The sequence below is a fragment of the Pseudophryne corroboree genome, chromosome 6 (genome assembly GCF_028390025.1).
Source record: "Pseudophryne corroboree isolate aPseCor3 chromosome 6, aPseCor3.hap2, whole genome shotgun sequence".
NCBI lineage: Eukaryota > Metazoa > Chordata > Amphibia > Anura > Myobatrachidae > Pseudophryne > Pseudophryne corroboree.
Genome location: NC_086449.1, coordinates 377650413 through 377665484, shown reverse-complemented (window position 1 = coordinate 377665484; position 15072 = coordinate 377650413). Strand labels below are relative to the sequence as shown.

General features: G+C 46.1%; 1 protein-coding gene across 1 annotated transcript in view; it reads right to left on the bottom strand.

Moving 5' to 3' along the window:
• The window catches only part of LOC134935296 (carboxypeptidase A1-like), a 36466-nt gene that overhangs the window by 13110 nt on the left and 8284 nt on the right, over nt 1-15072 (bottom strand). The window contains exons 5-7 of the mRNA XM_063930453.1: nt 13959-14060; nt 11901-11999; nt 11669-11779 (exon numbers count right to left, since the gene is read on the bottom strand). Of these exons, the coding sequence (XP_063786523.1) occupies nt 11669-11779; nt 11901-11999; nt 13959-14060 (312 nt within the window). The remainder of the gene's footprint in view (nt 1-11668; nt 11780-11900; nt 12000-13958; nt 14061-15072) is intronic.

The following is a 15072-nucleotide window of genomic DNA, read 5'->3' as shown; positions in this document are numbered from 1 at the left end:
TCTACCCAGTGGGCTGTCACAGTCATATAGTCCTGACCCTGCCCTGCTCCACTTGTCCACATGTCCGTGGTTAAGTGGACATTGGGTACAACTGCATTTTTTAGGACACTGGTGAGTCTTTTTCTGACGTCCGTGTACATTCTCGGTATCGCCTGCCTACAGAAGTGGAACCTAGATGGTATTTGGTAACGGGGGCACACTGCCTCAATAAATTGTCTAGTTCCCTGTGAACTAACGGCGGATACCGGACGCACGTCTAACACCAACATAGTTGTCAAGGACTCAGTTATCCGCTTTGCAGTAGGATGACTGCTGTGATATTTCATCTTCCTCGCAAAGGACTGTTGAACAGTCAATTGCTTACTGGAAGTAGTACAAGTGGGCTTACGACTTCCCCTCTGGGATGACCATCGACTCCCAGCGGCAACAACAGCAGCGCCAGCAGCAGTAGGCGTTACACGCAAGGATGCATCGGAGGAATCCCAGGCAGGAGAGGACTCGTCAGACTTGCCAGTGACATGGCCTGCAGGACTATTGGCATTCCTGGGGAAGGAGGAAATTGACACTGAGGGAGTTGGTGGGGTGGTTTGCGTGAGCTTGGTTACAAGAGGAAGGGATTTACTGGTCAGTGGACTGCTTCCGCTGTCACCCAAAGTTTTTGAACTTGTCACTGACTTATTATGAATGCGCTGCAGGTGACGTATAAGGGAGGATGTTCCGAGGTGGTTAACGTCCTTACCCCTACTTATTACAGCTTGACAAAGGGAACACACGGCTTGACACCTGTTGTCCGCATTTCTGGTGAAATACCTCCACACCGAAGAGCTGATTTTTTTGGTATTTTCACCTGGCATGTCAACGGCCATATTCCTCCCACGGACAACAGGTGTCTCCCCGGGTGCCTGACTTAAACAAACCACCTCACCATCAGAATCCTCCTGGTCAATTTCCTCCCCAGCGCCAGCAACACCCATATCCTCCTCATCCTGGTGTACTTCAACACTGACATCTTCAATCTGACTATCAGGAACTGGACTGCGGGTGCTCCTTCCAGCACTTGCAGGGGGCGTGCAAATGGTGGAAGGCGCATGCTCTTCACGTCCAGTGTTGGGAAGGTCAGGCATCGCAACCGACACAATTGGACTCTCCTTGTGGATTTGGGATTTCAAAGAACGCACAGTTCTTTGCGGTGCTTTTGCCAGCTTGAGTCTTTTCAGTTTTCTAGCGAGAGGCTGAGTGCTTCCATCCTCATGTGAAGCTGAACCACTAGCCATGAACATAGGCCAGGGCCTCAGCCGTTCCTTGCCACTCCGTGTGGTAAATGGCATATTGGCAAGTTTACGCTTCTCCTCCGACAATTTTATTTTAGGTTTTGGAGTCCTTTTTTTACTGATATTTGGTGTTTTGGTTTTGACATGCTCTGTACTATGCCATTGGGCATCGGCCTTGGCAGACGACGTTGCTGGCATTTCATCGTCTCGGCCATGACTAGTGGCAGCAGCTTCAGCACGAGGTGGAAGTGGATCTTGATCTTTCCCTAATTTTGGAACCTCAACATTTTTGTTCTCCATATTTTAATAGGCACAACTAAAAGGCACCTCAGGTAAACAATGGAGATGGATGGATTGGATACTAGTATACAATTATGGACGGGCTGCCGAGTGCCGACACAGAGGTAGCCACAGCCGTGAACTACCGCACTGTACTGTGTCTGCTGCTAATATATAGACTGGTTGATAAAGAGATAGTATACTCGTAACTAGTATGTATGTATAAAGAAAGAAAAAAAAACCACGGTTAGGTGGTATATACAATTATGGACGGGCTGCCGAGTGCCGACACAGAGGTAGCCACAGCCGTGAACTACCGCACTGTACTGTGTCTGCTGCTAATATATAGACTGGTTGATAAAGAGATAGTATACTCGTAACTAGTATGTATGTATAAAGAAAGAAAAAAAAACCACAGTTAGGTGGTATATACAATTATGGACGGGCTGCCGAGTGCCGACACAGAGGTAGCCACATCCGTGAACTACCGCACTGTACTGTGTCTGCTGCTAATATATAGACTGGTTGATAAAGAGATAGTATACTCGTAACTAGTATGTATGTATAAAGAAAGAAAAAAAAACCACGGTTAGGTGGTATATACAATTATGGACGGGCTGCCGAGTGCCGACACAGAGGTAGCCACAGCCGTGAACTACCGCACTGTACTGTGTCTGCTGCTAATATATAGACTGGTTGATAAAGAGATAGTATACTCGTAACTAGTATGTATGTATAAAGAAAGAAAAAAAAAACCACGGTTAGGTGGTATATACAATTATGGACGGGCTGCCGAGTGCCGACACAGAGGTAGCCACAGCCGTGAACTACCGCACTGTACTGTGTCTGCTGCTAATATATAGACTGGTTGATAAAGAGATAGTATACTCGTAACTAGTATGTATGTATAAAGAAAGAAAAAAAACCCACGGTTAGGTGGTATATACAATTATGGACGGGCTGCCGAGTGCCGACACAGAGGTAGCCACAGCCGTGAACTACCGCACTGTACTGTGTCTGCTGCTAATATATAGACTGGTTGATAAAGAGATAGTATACTCGTAACTAGTATGTATGTATAAAGAAAGAAAAAAAACCCACGGTTAGGTGGTATATACAATTATGGACGGGCTGCCGAGTGCCGACACAGAGGTAGCCACAGCCGTGAACTACCGCACTGTACTGTGTCTGCTGCTAATATATAGACTGGTTGATAAAGAGATAGTATACTCGTAACTAGTATGTATGTATAAAGAAAGAAAAAAAAACCACGGTTAGGTGGTATATACAATTATGGACGGGCTGCCGAGTGCCGACACAGAGGTAGCCACAGCCGTGAACTACCGCACTGTACTGTGTCTGCTGCTAATATATAGACTGGTTGATAAAGAGATAGTATACTCGTAACTAGTATGTATGTATAAAGAAAGAAAAAAAAACCACGGTTAGGTCACTGGTATATACAATTATGGACGGGCTGCCGAGTGCCGACACAGAGGTAGCCACAGCCGTGAACTACCGCACTGTACTGTGTCTGCTGCTAATATATAGACTGGTTGATAAAGAGATAGTATACTCGTAACTAGTATGTATTTATAAAGAAAGAAAAAAAAACCACGGTTAGGTGGTATATACAATTATGGACGGGCTGCCGAGTGCCGACACAGAGGTAGCCACAGCCGTGAACTACCGCACTGTACTGTGTCTGCTGCTAATATATAGACTGGTTGATAAAGAGATAGTATACTCGTAACTAGTATGTATGTATAAAGAAAGAAAAAAAAACCACGGTTAGGTGGTATATACAATTATGGACGGGCTGCCGAGTGCCGACACAGAGGTAGCCACAGCCGTGAACTACCGCACTGTACTGTGTCTGCTGCTAATATATAGACTGGTTGATAAAGAGATAGTATACTCGTAACTAGTATGTATGTATAAAGAAAGAAAAAAAAACCACGGTTAGGTGGTATATACAATTATGGACGGGCTGCCGAGTGCCGACACAGAGGTAGCCACAGCCGTGAACTACCGCACTGTACTGTGTCTGCTGCTAATATATAGACTGGTTGATAAAGAGATAGTATACTCGTAACTAGTATGTATGTATAAAGAAAGAAAAAAAAACCACGGTTAGGTGGTATATACAATTATGGACGGGCTGCCGAGTGCCGACACAGAGGTAGCCACAGCCGTGAACTACCGCACTGTACTGTGTCTGCTGCTAATATATAGACTGGTTGATAAAGAGATAGTATACTACTAATATTATATATACTGGTGGTCAGGTCACTGGTCACTAGTCACACTGGCAGTGGCACTCCTGCAGCAAAAGTGTGCACTGTTTAATTTTAATATAATATTATGTACTCCTGGCTCCTGCTATAACCTATAACTGGCACTGCAGTAGTGCTCCCCAGTCTCCCCCACAATTATAAGCTGTGTGAGCTGAGCAGTCAGACAGATATATAATATATATAGATGATGCAGCACACTGGCCTGAGCCTGAGCAGTGCACACAGATATGGTATGTGACTGACTGAGTCACTGTGTGTATCGCTTTTTTCAGGCAGAGAACGGATATATTAAATAAACTGCACTGTGTGTCTGGTGGTCACTCACTATATAATATATTATGTACTCCTGGCTCCTGCTATAACCTATAACTGGCACTGCAGTAGTGCTCCCCAGTCTCCCCCACAATTATAAGCTGTGTGAGCTGAGCAGTCAGACAGATATATATAATATTATATATAGATAATAGATGATGCAGCACACTGGCCTGAGCCTGAGCAGTGCACACAGATATGGTATGTGACTGAGTCACTGTGTGCTGTGTATCGCTTTTTTCAGGCAGAGAACGGATTATAAATAAAAGTGGTGGTCAGTCACTGGTCACTATCAGCAAAACTCTGCACTGTACACTACTGAGTACTCCTAATGCTCCCCAAAATTAGTAAATCAAGTGTCTAAACAGAGAGGACGCCAGCCACGTCCTCTCCCTATCAATCTCAATGCACGTGTGAAAATGGCGGCGACGCGCGGCTCCTTATATAGAATCCGAGTCTCGCGATAGAATCCGAGCCTCGCGAGAATCCGACAGCGTCATGATGACGTTCGGGCGCGCTCGGGTTAACCGAGCAAGGCGGGAAGATCCGAGTCGCTCGGACCCGTGAAAAAAAACATGAAGTTCGGGCGGGTTCGGATTCAGAGAAACCGAACCCGCTCATCTCTAGTGCATACCTGGACATACGTGGTTTAGCTGCTGATTAATTTGGACACTAGAATGGCCCTCCATTCTGTTCAGGAGATCACCGGTTAGCATACCGATGCGGGGATCTCGGCAAGTAGATGCCCTTGGGAAAGGGGGCCAGCGCAACAAGCCACTTGCGGGTTCGCTGAACTCGCCATGATGTGGGCCCAGTGGCGATTCTATTCCCACTCTATGGGTGTCTATGGGAATAGTCCCTGTTGGTCAGCATACCGAACATCGGGATTGTGAGGGAGCGGGATGTAGGGGGAAGTATTGTGACGGGCAGTCTCCTGACTGCCGGTCACATAACTACATCCCCTACAAAATACCGAGTTATAAACAGCTGCTGTACTTTAAAAAAAAAATCCAGGATATTTACTTTTTCTCTGTGACCACTATTTGTGGTGTTCTTGGAGGACATTCTGTGTACTACTGTGTGGCATAAGGAGCTGCACTGTGTGGTGAAACGTTTATTAGTAGTACTAGTGTGTAGGTGAATAAGGGTCATTATAGTGTGGCACAAAGTAAAGCAGCACTACTGTGCAACGTAACATGAATAAGGGACACTATTGCGCGGTATAATAGAAATACGGTTGCACTACTGCGTGGTGGATTTTGAATTGGGGCTAACATATGAAAATAAGAATTTACTCACCGGTAATTCTATTTCTTGTAGTCCGTAGTGGATGCTGGGTACTCCGTAAGGACCATGGGGAATAGACGGGCTCCGCAGGAGACTGGGCACTCTTAAAAGAAAGATTAGGTACTATATCTGGTGTGCACTGGCTCCTCCCTCTATGCCCCTCATCCAGACCTCAGTTAGGGAAACTGTGCCCGGAAGAGCTGACATTACTAGGAAAGGATTTGGAATCCAGGGTAAGACTCATACCAGCCACACCAATCACACCGTACAACTTGTGATAACTATACCCAGTTAACAGTATGTACAACAACTGAGCCTCATTTAACAGATGGCTCAGAACAATAACCCTATAGTTAAGCAATAACTATATACAAGTATTGCAGAAAGTCCGCACTTGGGACGGGCTCCCAGCATCCACTACGGACTACGAGAAATAGAATTACCGGTGAGTAAATTCTTATTTTCTCTGACGTCTTAGTGGATGCTGGGTACTCCGTAAGGACCATGGGGATTATACCAAAGCTCCCAAACGGGCGGGAGAGTGCGGATGACTCTGCAGCACCGAATGAGCAAACTCTAGGTCCTCCTCAGCCAGGGTATCAAACTTGTAGAATTTTGCAAAAGTGTTTGATCCCGACCAAGTAGCAACTCGGCAAAGTTGTAAAGCCGAGACCCCTCGGGCAGCCGCCCAAGAAGAGCCCACCTTCCTCGTGGAATGGGCTTTTACTGATTTAGGATGCGGCAGTCCAGCCGCAGAATGTGCAAGTTGAATCGTGCTACAGATCCAGCGAGCAATAGTCTGCTTTGAAGCAGGAGCACCCAGCTTGTTGGGTGCATGCAGGATAAACAGAGAGTCAGTTTTTCTGACTCTAGCCGTCCTGGAAACATAGATTTTCAGGGCCCGGACTACGTCCAGCAACTTGGAAGCCTCCAAGTCCCGAGTAGCCGCAGGCACAACAATAGGTTGGTTCAAATGAAACGCTGATACCACCTTAGGGAGAAATTGGGGACGAGTCCTCAATTCTGCCCTGTCCATATGGAAAATCAGATATGGGCTTTTACAGGACAAAGCCGCCAATTCTGACACACGGCTGGCTGAGGCCAAGGCCAACAGCATGACTACCTTCCACGTGAGATACTTCAACTCCACGGTCTGAAGTGGCTCAAACCAATGTGATTTTAGGAAATCCAACACTACGTTGAGATCCCAAGGTGCCACTGGAGGCACAAAAGGGGGCTGAATATGCAGCACTCCCTTAACAAACGTCTGAACCTCAGGCAGTGAAGCCAGTTCTTTTTGAAAGAAAATAGACAGGGCCGAAATCTGGACTTTAATGGATCCCAATTTTAGGCCCATAGTCACTCCAGACTGTAGGAAGTGCAGAAATCGACCCAGCTGAAATTCCTCTGTTGGGGCCTTCATGGCCTCACACCAAGCAACATATTTTCGCCATATGCGGTGATAATGTTTTGCTGTCACATCCTTCCTAGCTTTTATCAGCGTAGGAATGACTTCAACTGGAATGCCCTTTTCCATTAGGATCCGGCGTTCAACCACCATGCTGTCAAACGCAGCCGCGGTAAGTATTGGAACAGACAGGGCCCCTGCTGTAGCAGGTCCTGTCGGAGCGGCAGAGGCCAAGGGTCCTCTGAGATCATTTCTTGTAGTTCCGGGTACCAAGTTCTTCTTGGCCAATCCAGAACGATGAGTATAGTTCTTACTCCTCTCTTTCTTATTATCCTCAGTACCCTTGGTATGAGAGGAAGAGGAGGGAACACATAAACCGACTGGTACACCCACGGTGTCACTAGAGCGTCCACAGCTATCGCCTGAGGGTCCCTTGACCTGGCGCAATATCTTTTTAGCTTTTTGTTGAGGCGGGACGCCATCATGTCCACCTGTGGCCTTTCCCAACGATTTACAATCAGCTGGAAGACTTCTGGATGAAGTCCCCACTCTCCCGGGTGGAGGTCGTGCCTGCTGAGGAAGTCTGCTTCCCAGTTGTCCACTCCCGGAATGAACACTGCCGACAGTGCTAGCACGTGATTCTCCGCCCATCGGAGAATCCTTGTGGCTTCTGCCATCGCCATCCTGCTTCTTGTGCCGCCCTGTCGGTTTACATGGGCGACAGCCATGATGTTGTCTGACTGAATCAGCACCGGCTGGTTTTGAAGCAGGGGTTCTGCTTGACTTAGGGCATTGTAAATGGCCCTTAGTTCCAGAATATTTATGTGTAGGGAAGTCTCCTGACTCGACCATTGTCCTTGGAAGTTTCTTCCCTGAGTGACTGCCCCCCAACCTCAGAGGCTTGCATCCGTGGTCACCAGGACCCAGTCCTGAATGCCGAATCTGCGGCCCTCGAGAAGATGAGCACTCTGCAGCCACCACAGCAGAGACACCCTGGCCCTCGGGGACAGGGTGATCAGCCGATGTATCTGAAGATGCGATCCGGACCACTTGTCTAACAGATCCCACTGAAAGGTCCTTGCATGGAACCTGCCGAAGGGAATTGCTTCGTAAGAAGCTACCATCTTTCCTAGGACTCACGTGCAGTGATGCACCGACACCTGTTTTGGTTTCAGGAGGTCTCTGACCAGAGATGACAACTCCTTGGCCTTCTCCTCCGGGAGAAACACCCTCTTCTGTTCTGTGTCCAGAATCATGCCCAAGAACAGCAGACGCGTTGTAGGAACCAGCTGCGACTTTGGGATATTCAGAATCCAGCCGTGCTCTTGTAGCACTTCCCGAGATAGTGCTACTCCGACCAACAACTGCTCCTTGGACCTTGCCTTTATAAGGAGATCGTCCAAGTACGGGATAATTATAACTCCCTTCTTTCGAAGGAGTATCATCATTTCGGCCATTACCTTGGTAAATACCCTCGGTGCCGTTGACAGACCAAACGGCAACGTCTGGAATTGGTAATGGCAGTCCTGTACCACAAACCTGAGGTACTCCTGGTGAGGTGGGTAAATGGGGACATGTAGGTAAGCATCCTTGATGTCCAGTGACACCATAAAATCCCCCTCTTCCAGGCTTGCAATAACCGCCCTGAGCGATTCCATTTTGAACTTGAACTTCCTTATATAAGTGTTCAAGGATTTCAAATTTAGAATGGGTCTCACCGAACCGTCTGGTTTCGGTACCACAAACATTGTGGAATAGTAACCCCGTCCCTGTTGAAGGAGGGGAACTTTGATTATCACCTGCTGAAGGTACAGCTTGTGAATTGCCGCCAGTACTACCTCCCTTTCCTTGGGAGTAGCTGGCAAGGCTGATTTGAGGTAACGGCGAGGGGGAGACGTCTCGAACTCCAGCTTGTATCCCTGAGATACCACTTGTAGAACCCAGAGCTCCACCTGTGAGCGAACTCACTGGTCGCTGAAGTTCCAGAGACGGGCCCCCACCGCACCTGGCTCCACCTGTGGAGCCCCAGCGTCATGCGGTGGACTTAGTGGAAGCAGGGGAGGATTTTTGTTCCTGGGAACTGGCTGTCTGGTGCAGCTTTTTCCCTCTACCCCTGCCTCTGGGCAGAAAGGACGCGCCTCTGACCCGCTTGCCTTTCTGAGGCCGAAAGGACTGTACTTGATAATACGGTGCTTTCTTAGGCTGTGAGAGAACCTGAGGTAAAAAAGTCGACTTCCCAGCTGTTGCTGTTGATACGAGGTCCGAGAGACCGTCCCCAAACAATTCCTCACCTTTATAAGGCAAAACTTCCATGTGCCTTTTAGAATCAGCATCACCTGTCCACTGCCGAGTCCATAATACTCTCCGGGCAGAAATGGACATTGCATTAATTCTAGATGCCAGCCGGCAAATGTCCCTCTGTGCATCCCTCATATATAAGACTACGTCTTTAATATGCTCTATGGTTAGCAAAATAGGTTCCCTGTCAAGGGAATCAATGTTATCTGACAGGGAATCAGACCATGCTGCTGCAGCACTACACATCCATGCTGAAGCAATAGCAGGTCTCAGTATAGAACCTGAGTGTGTATACACAGACTTCAGGATAGCCTCCTGCTTTCTATCTGCAGGCTCCTTTAAGGCGGCCGTATCCTGAGATGGCAGTGCCACCTTTTTTGATAAGTGTGTGAGCGCCTTGTCCACCCTAGGGGATGTTTCCCAACGCAACCTGTCCGTTGGCGGGAAAGGGTACACCATTAGTAACCTCTTAGAAATCACTAATTTCTTATCTGGGGAACACCACGCTTCTTCACACAATTCATTTAACTCATCAGATGGGGGAAAAGTCACTGGCTGCTTTTTCTCCCCAAACATAATACCCTTTTTAGTGGTAACCGGGTTAATGTCAGAAATGTGCAACACATTTTTCATTGCCGTAATCATGCATCGGATGGCCCTTGTGGATTGTACATTTGTCTCATCCTCGTCTACACTGGAGTCAGACTCCGTGTCGACATCTGTGTCTGCCATCTGAGGTAGCGGGCGTTTTTGAGCCCCTGATGGCCTCTGAGACGCTTGGGCAGGCGCGGGCTGAGATGCCGGCTGTCCCAAAGCTGTTACGTCATCGAAGCTTTTATGCAAGGAGTTGACACTGTCGGTTAATACCTTCCACATATCCATCCACTCTGGTGTCGGCCCCGCAGGGGGCGACATCACACTTATCGGCTCCTGCTCCGCCTCCACGTAAGCGTCCTCATCAAACATGTCGACACAGCCGTACCGACACACCGCACACACACACACAGGGAATGCTCTGACTGAGGACAGGACCCCACAAAGTCCTTTGGGGAGACAGAGAGAGAGTATGCCAGCACACACCAGAGCGCTATATAACAGAGGGATTTACACTAACACAAAGTGAATTTTCCCCCAATAGCTGCTTATATCACCTTTTGCGCCTAAATTTATGTGCCCCCCCTCTCTTTTTTACCCTTCTCGTAGTGTATACTGCAGGGGAGAGCCTGGGGAGCGTCCTTCCAGCGGAGCTGTGAAGAGAAAATGGCGCTGGCTGTGCTGAGGAAGCTAGCCCCGCCCCTTCAAATACTTTCTTTTCTAGTAAGCTCAGGAGAGCCCACTAGGTGCATCCAGCTCTGGCCGGGCACAGATTCTAACTGAGGTCTGGAGGAGGAGCATAGAGGGAGGAGCCAGTGCACACCAGATATAGTACCTAATCTTTCTTTTAAGAGTGCCCAGTCTCCTGCAGAGCCCGTCTATTCCCCATGGTCCTTACGGAGTACCCAGCATCCACTAGGACGTCAGAGAAATATACAGTAGATGTAAAGTTGATTTATAGTGTGCTTATTATTATTTAGATTTAATTGTGATCTTTGATGATTGTTATATTGTTGTTCAGTATGGTTTATATTGATTAATGTCTTACCACAAAGCTTAAGTCATTTAAACATATGTTTTAAAAACAGATGGAATTTTTCTCTCTGGCAAAAAATCCAATAAATTTATTTACAAAAAAAAAACAGATGCCATTAATTAGTGATTAATTGATTACATATATCAATTAATGAGCAGGAGTTTACAGAGTGCTTCGGTCCACTCCTGTCACTGCCCCTGATAAGGCTGAAAAGGCTTATGTAGAGAAACGGGTAAGGACTGCTACAGTAGTGAGCTGTCACCTTGTCATACTCCAAGGGGCCTATTTACCATTCAATATTTGCATCATATCCACCCAAAATACCCGTTTTCACGGGATGCCTGCAAATATTAAGTATCCCCAAGATGTAACAAGGAGGGACAGCAACAGAAATCTCCATATCTGCCATGCCCTTCCATTTCCAACAGCCACCGCAACCCTCATAGGTTTATATGGGGTCTGCACAGCTGGCTGATTTGCCAAGCTCCGATATACAAAACTTTCTGGAGTTTAGCCCCGCAACTAGTGCCATCTGAAGATGGCGTTAGCCACTGTAGCCTATCGGCTTAATTCTGCAAAACTTATCGGGAGAGGGTCCCTGGCAATGGGTGCTGCACATATATGGTCAGTAGACCATGCAATCATGTAGCACTAAGGGGTCTCAATAGAGGAGTAAAGTGACTGCTAATGCAATCACTGAACCCCTAACACATTGCAGGAGCCCCTGCCCCTTCATGTGTATCTTAATGCTTCCAGGCGAATGTTCCTTTCCAGTAAGAGGCATCTGAGCAGATATATCAGTGCAAGTAGAGGAGCTGAATTAAGTCAAGGTCAAGCATACTACAAAGTTCTTTTTGACACATGTGTTTGCCAGTGACAGCCTTACCGTGCTATGGGTGTATGCATAACCATCTGGGTTGGTGACAATTTCCAGAAAGATGTCCATTTTGTTCAGAATACTAGTAAGTGATGCATCAACCCCATGATTGCTTGCAATCTATAAATATAAAGAGATAACAATATAGCTTACATGATCATTATTTTGAATATAAATGGGCATTGTAATTAAAGTTATACCAGATATGTAGCACTGAAAGTATTAGCTCGTTGACTATAACCTTTTTAGCAGTCCATATACCGGTAGCCTGGGTAATCCACTCTCGGGCGTGAATTCCAGTGTCAATCCAGATTGCTGGTTTGTTTCCCCCAGTACTAAACTATAACAGAAACAATGTAGTCAGTAAAACCCTGCTCCATCCTGTACATTTCATTTTATATAAAATTAGAACTGTGAAAAGTTGTCTATGTTAGGTGAGCAATGAACACACTTCCTGATACATTCCCTGACTTATGACAATACAAAAATATACATGCATATATAACAGTTCATATCACATCAGTAAGCACCATAACAATATGGCTGTAATATTACTAATTCACTAATTAACTTCTTGTCATGTTTTAAATGTATTAACCCTTTTATATCCGAGGAGCCGCATGCTCCATGGCAGCTTCATAATATGGGTAACTGTGTCCAGCGGTAAATTTCCCATTAGGCATGTGAGGCACGTGTCTGGGGACGGCACTTGTTTGGGGGCACTTGAATGGTTGTGTAAACGGGTAGGAAGGACATGCACAGACTGCAACTGTAAGCTGTCCTCATACTTAGTAAATATGTGTAAATAATTAAAATGTCATAGTTAGTGGCTTTTTTATTATTCTATTAAATTGGCTATCATCAAATGAGCGCTTATAGCCAATCAATAAAAATAATAAAATTAGGCAGGTGGGGGGCGGCCATTACTGTTGTGCCTAGAGGCGCCCTCACCCTTAAATCCACCCCTGATTGTGTCCTATAGCCTACTATTTTCCAAGGCAAAATACATTTTCTGATTTATATAACAGCCAGCAATAAAGTGTCTAGCACATTTCTGGCATAAATCTATGTAAACATGAATGTTGTTTGGACATTGGTTCTGTCTGAAAAAAAGTTACTTTAACAGCAGCAATCCATACTGTAACTTTGCATTATTTAATAAATATAGTCAAAGTATTGTGTGTACACCTATTAGATGGTGCTGTAAAGCCTTCTGATATCTAGGTCTCCATTTATCAAGCCTTAGAGAGTGATAAATAGCACAGTGATAAAGTACCAGCCAATCAGCTCCTAACTTCCATGTCACAGGCTGTGTTAGAAAAATGACAGATAGGAGCTGGTTGGCTGGTACTTTATCACCGTGCTATTTATCACTCTCCAAGGCTTGATAAATCTGGGGCTTAGGCGTCCATTCAATGGAGACAAAGGGACTCTGGACATACCAGCAGCTCACAGAGCGCTGCTCATGCCCCATTTAGTGACGGTAAATGGGGCGTGACTAACAATTGCGCACTGACGTTAGGCCATGCCCCCTTTCATATAGGCCATGCCCCCCTTTTTGTATGCGTTGGAGTCCCGCTTGTGGCTTTTAAAATGTTGGGAGATATGTATTTATCACTCTCCAAGGCTTGATACATTGGGGCCTCAGTTTTCTAAATATTGAGTCACAAGAACTAAAAATTAAATGGAACACAATACACCATTAAACTTTACGCTGGGGACATACTGCATGGCCAGATATTAGAAATCATGTCAGAATATGTTCCCTATACTGACATTTCTGGCCATATTGAAAATTAATGCTGCTGCTGGGTCCTTAGCTCAAGTAGCCACATTGTCCATTGTGTATACAGTATAAGGATGGACATCTTCTCTGTACACATACAGTGTTGGACTGGCCCACAGTAGAAGAGGGGAAACCTCCGGTGGGGAGAGGGGGGGGGGGCTACCTTCTACTCTAGAGATCAAGTTCCAGACTGTGCACTTGTATTATACATTATGCATATGTTACTCTATACTGTACAGGGCTATGTTGTATTTTCTACAGTGCATTGCTGTTATTAATCTGGTACTGTACATTATCATGTATGCACTAGCAGTATTTACTATATTTATTTATCAAGTTGCCCAAACCGTGCACTCTTTAGTGGTTAGAAAAATCAATGTGGTGGCTGGCCACACCCCCTCTGGATACTGGCCACACCCCTAAAAATGGCCCCTACCATTGCTTTACCCCAGTGGGCCCTTCATGCCCTAGGAAAGGACAGGTTAGATTATATTAATGTCCTCGTGCCTTCACCTTTAAAGCATATATTGGGCGACCTTCATAGCTCTGACCAATATCAATTTTGCTGACCAGTTTTGGGTATTCCATCACCAAACTGTCAATCCAGCTGTAAATCTGAAATAAATAAACCACCATAGTTATAATAAACTATGCAGCATATGTCTTTAGTTGAAGAGTTTTAACAGTATGTGTGTGCAAACGTATTTGTCCTGCATGTAGAACCTTTACATGTTCACAAATGTAAAGATAATTTTATTGTAATTGTTTTTAATTGGAAAAGTATATGCTTGCCATTATGACCCTTTTCCATGGATTCTCAGGGGCTCTTTACCAACATTGTGACTTAAATAGTAATGTCACAAAGCAGACTGTATTGGTAAAAGGGCAACTTACTGTATGGAAAGCGTTGGGAAGAAAAGTTAAATATGCATCACTGAAATGTTCTGAAATTGTCAGTCTTCCATGTTTCTAGCGCATATATGTATATTTAAGACTTTGGAATATATTCAATTAAAGTCGGATCCATTCCGACATGCATTTGTCGGAATGGATCCAACAACCCCTATTCAATCCCATCTCAATTCGACTTTTTCAAGTCAATTTGAGATGAGGGACGCAGTGGAGGAGAGGGGAGGGGAGCCGCGGGGAGACCAGCGGGGACAGCCGGCGGGCATACAGGGGAGATCAGCGCTACAGTAGCGCTGCAGCAGAGTTGTCACACAGCCGCCCGACCTCACGGCAGTGTCCACCCAGCCCCAGCAAGCGTGCTGGAGCCGGGTGGAAGCTGCCGTTAGCGGCGCGGCTGTGTGACACCCTGCTGCAGTGCTACTGTAGCGCTGATCTCCCCTGTATGCCCGCTGGCTGTCCCCGCTGGTCTCCCTGCAGTCCCCCCCCCCCCCCCTACCCATCTCTTCTGGGTCCACATCTCAGTCCGACATCATATTGATGTCGAACTGAGATGGTCGAAAAGGTTTCGCCGATCCACGTGCTCTTCGACATGTCAAAAAATTTAGGGATATATTGAATAGGTCGAATCAGGATTCAACCTTAAAAAGTCGAAAACTGCAGTCTTTTCGACAGACTGCAGTTTTCGACTTCAATTAAATATACCCCTTTAATGTTACAC